Source organism: Amaranthus tricolor, chromosome 4 (assembly GCF_026212465.1).
Source record: "Amaranthus tricolor cultivar Red isolate AtriRed21 chromosome 4, ASM2621246v1, whole genome shotgun sequence".
Taxonomy (NCBI): Eukaryota; Viridiplantae; Streptophyta; class Magnoliopsida; order Caryophyllales; family Amaranthaceae; genus Amaranthus; species Amaranthus tricolor.
Genome location: NC_080050.1, coordinates 12,094,503 through 12,098,668, shown reverse-complemented (window position 1 = coordinate 12,098,668; position 4,166 = coordinate 12,094,503). Strand labels below are relative to the sequence as shown.

The following is a 4,166-nucleotide window of genomic DNA, read 5'->3' as shown; positions in this document are numbered from 1 at the left end:
ATGATATTTGTAGAGCTTCGAGTCGCGATCACGTAGGCACTTGAATCGCCCCAAGATAAGTTCGTATGAGGAAGTTATAAAATTTGAACAATATGAGTGATTGGTTCAAGTATAAAATTTGAGAACATATGAATTGCTTGGTATTTTAAATGATGATGAATTGATTTATTTCTTTAATGCTTACATAATTGTATTTTACATTAACTGATATCTAAGTGAGGATTGAAGTCATCTGCAAGTTCTTTCTCCGATCTTGCTATCATCTGTCAGTATAGGTTTTTATTTTAGTAAATTTTTTAAATAAAATTGGCGAGTTAGGCTAATTTTGAGATGTTGGATTTTGGCTACAAATGGAGGTTTTATGCATGCTTAATTCGATTAAGTTGGCTAAAAGTTAGAATTTAGATTTTGCATATATTTAATTGTAAAGACGGTATTGCACTTTTTTTTTTCTTTTTACCAATTCTTATTTTTCTTATAGAATTTGATGAATTTGATGGATTGTTGGTGTAGGTCTCATAAATTGATTTCCTATAAGCAAATAGCTGCCTGCTGTATAATCAGAAATTGGGAACAAAATTTTCAGTAATTTAATAGTTAAGTCCTATTGATCTTAGTTTTTTAATATTTAGATCTTAGATGTCTCATGATCGACAAGTTTCTATTGTTAGAAACCGAACTAGAGATGACAATAGTGATAGCGATGAAGATGAAATGGAACTAATTGCAATAGTTAGTGGCTTTATTATGGTTGTAGTGGGAGCATGGTTTGATAGGTTTCAGCATAAAGACGTACCTTGGAACGAACATGAACGTGCAATTAAAAGAGCATATTGGTTGGATTCCCTCATGAATGATAGGATTTGTAAAGAGCAGCTACGTATGGATCGGAGATGTTTTGATATGTTATGCGAGGTTTTAGTTACTAGAGGAGACCTAGTTACTACTAGGAATGTGACCGTAATAGAAATTGTTGCTTTTTTTTCTACATACTCTTGCCTATGATCTGAAGAATAGAACTATTGGTGCCGTGTTCACTCGTTTGGGAGAAACGGTAAGCCGTCAATTCCATACCGTGCTCAAAGCTGTGGTTAAAATAGGCAAGTATTATATCAAGCAAGTAGATTTCAATGTGACTTATGATGGAGACAACAAGTGGAAGTGGTTTGAGGGGGCACTTGGGGCACTTGATGGGACACTTATTAAGATGACAGTTCCCCTTGAAGATCGACCTAGATATAGAGATAGGAAAGGAGATATTACTACCAATGTACTAGCTACATGTGATCCAAGTCTTCGGTTCAATTATGTTTTGCCTGGCTGGGAGGGATCGGCTTCTGATCCTCGCATTTTAGGGGACGCCCTACGAAGACCCAATGGTCTCAAAGTTCCTAGGAGTAAGCAAAACCTCAAGTAGCTTGAAATCATAATTCTTTATAATTTTACTTTCGTATATAATTTTTTTTTTAATGTCACAGATAAATATTTTCTTGTTGATTTGGGATATTCTAATGCACAAGGCTTCTTGGCTCCATATAAAGGTACACGTTACCATTTAAACTTGTGGAGAGGAAGTGCTCCTACAAACTACAAAGAATTGTTCAACTTTCGTCATTCATCCGCACGTAATACTATTGAAAGAGCCTTTGGGTTATTGAAAAAGAGGTGGGCTATATTGAGGAAAAGTAGCTTTTATGATAAGCAAACACAAGTAAGAATCATAAAGGCATGCTTTGTTCTCCATAATTTTGTTAGAGAAGAAAATTTGGATGAGGAGAATTTGTTAAATAAGGTGGACGATGATTTATCAAATGTAGAAGCTTTTGATACAATGGAGGATGAAGGGGAGGATTTCATTTCAATGGCACAAGCCTTACCTCAATGGAACAACTTAAGAGATGAAATGTCACAAAAAATGTTCCGAGAATACCAAGCTCGAAGGGGGGCTACTTGATTGTGGTTATTTTTATTCTCTAGTAGTGTAGGTGTGTGAATGTGAATTTAGTACAATGTTTTGTATTCATATGTCAACACTTGTGATTGATTTTAGATAATGAAACCTTCTAAATGTGTTGTTTTGTTTTTGGTAGGTAATGAGCAATAAAAGAAGCTATGTGTCTTGGAATAAGCAGATGGATGACATTCTTACTCGAGTTTTGTTAGAAAAAATCAACAACAAGGAAAAAGGAGATGGAGACTTTAAGTCTCAAGCTTACCAAGCTTTTGTTGATGAGTTAAAGAGAGAGCTAGGCATTGCACTTAATGTGGATCATGTGAGAAACCGAACTAAGTCTTGGAAGAAACACTATGGCTGCATCACGGACATCAAGACTTATTCAAAATTTAAGTGGGATGATGAGAAAAAAAATGATTGTAATCACAATGGAAGATCTACCTCAATGGACAGAATATATTAAGGTATGTATAGCTGAGTTTCTACTTGTATATTTCATTGACTAGTATAGATTAGTGAGTACTTCCTGTACCAATATTATTGTTTCCTAAATTGTGTTACTATTGCTTATTTGCTTCTTCGTCTGCTAAATTGGGATTGTGATCGAGTAGGTAAACAAAAATGCTGCCCCTTATCGCAACAAGTGCATAGAAAATTGGGAAGATATTTGCACTTTATTTGGTGCGGATAGAGCCGTCGGGGATGGTGCAGGACAACACGAGGAGGCAGCGGATGCCATGGAGGGGGAGACGATCTGTGAGCGAACAAGCTCTTCTAAGGATCCAACTAATTCAAGCTCTCGCAAGCGGAAAAAGGATAGTGTAGCTGATGCGGTAAATAGTTTTTCCGAGTCATTTAGAGAGTACGTGCAAAGCAAGATTAAAGACACTCCGAAACTCACTTGTCAAGAGATTCACGCTGTTGTTTCTCAAGTGCTTGGCATTTCTAGGATTCAGACTATGCGGGCAGTAAAGAAGTTTATGAACGGTAATCCCGACGAGTTTCTGATGTTGAAAGAACTACCGGAGGATGAGAAACTCGACTGGATACTCTTATGCCTTGACGAGTAGTTTGTACGTTACACTTTTGATATTCTATGTTAAGATAACTTTTAAAGTGATAATTTCAGATTATTGTAATATCTTAATACATTTTATTTGCTAATATTTAATATTTTTGGTTGAATGTAATTACAAGGTTATCCAAACAATGCTATAGAATTTAAATTTGGGAATTGAATTCCAATATTTTCCAAACAACTATGTGGATTTGAAATATAGAAATTCAATTCTTTGACTTCCAAACGAGATTGAGGAATTGGAATTGGAATTTAAATCCATAATTTCAATTTCTTGAATTGAATTACAAAAATTCAAATGAAATTCGTGTTTTCAAACGCTACCTTAGGTTAAAATATCAATTCCAACACTAAAATCAATCACTAAAATATCAATCCCAGCACTAATATCAATCACTAAAACCAAAACTTTCACTAAAATTAGGTTGAAATTTACGCTTTACAAAAGAATTGAATAGATAAAACAATTACCATAATTTGAAGGAAGAATTGGATGAAACTGTATGTGGTTCTTCTAAGAGAGAAATATACACTAGAAACAATCATCTACAATAATCATACAGATCCAATGAATCACAGTCATCCCAAATTCCCAATTCCCAAACAATCATTCAAAAAAAAGAACTACAGAGTACTGACTATGAAATTGGAAATGTTGTGTTCATCAGCTGAAATTCATCTATATTCCAAAACAAGGAAAAAGCTACAGGATTCACCTATTGAAATTCGAAAACAAGGAAAAAAACTACAAGATTCATCACTTGAAATTCAAAATATCAAGAACAACACTACAAAATCCATCTACTGAAGTTCAAAAACAAGAAAAATCCAAACAAAAGTATGAAACAAATCAAACAGAAGGCTTGAAAAAACCCTAAAAAATCAAAAAATCAACCAATATACTTACATTACGAGATTATACACTTGATTCCGTGGTGAATGCTGAGATTGGAGTTTGAAGATTGGAGGAGGAGCGTCGAAGCCTCAAAGAAGCACAGAAGCACTGTCGATACTCGATTGTCGATGGGTTGAAGGCGAGGAGGCGATTATCAGAGAAGCACAGGAGCACAGAAGCCTCGAAGAAGGAATGAGAGAGGAGGCGTCAGGCGAGGAATCAGATAACAGATTATCAGA

At 35.0% G+C, this 4,166-nt stretch overlaps 1 protein-coding gene across 1 annotated transcript; it reads left to right on the top strand.

The window, feature by feature from the left end:
• The first annotated feature begins 639 nt into the window (after positions 1–639).
• On the top strand, positions 640–1,954 carry LOC130810743 (uncharacterized). Its single transcript, XM_057676875.1, has 3 exons — positions 640–960; positions 1,013–1,397; positions 1,479–1,954. The coding sequence occupies exons 1-3, from the start codon at positions 640–642 to the stop codon at positions 1,952–1,954; spliced, it is 1,182 nt and encodes a 393-aa protein (XP_057532858.1).
• Positions 1,955–4,166: the final 2,212 nt, after the last annotated feature.

Bases quoted from the DNA above. Each gene is read 5' to 3' on its own strand.
- LOC130810743 (XM_057676875.1), top strand. From the start codon at position 640: ATGTCTCATGATCGACAAGTTTCTATTGTTAGAAACCGAACTAGAGAT. The intron at 961-1,012 runs GTAATAGAAATT...TATGATCTGAAG, and splicing joins TTACTACTAGGAATGTGACC to AATAGAACTATTGGTGCCGT. The intron at 1,398-1,478 runs GTAAGCAAAACC...TTAATGTCACAG, and splicing joins TGGTCTCAAAGTTCCTAGGA to ATAAATATTTTCTTGTTGAT.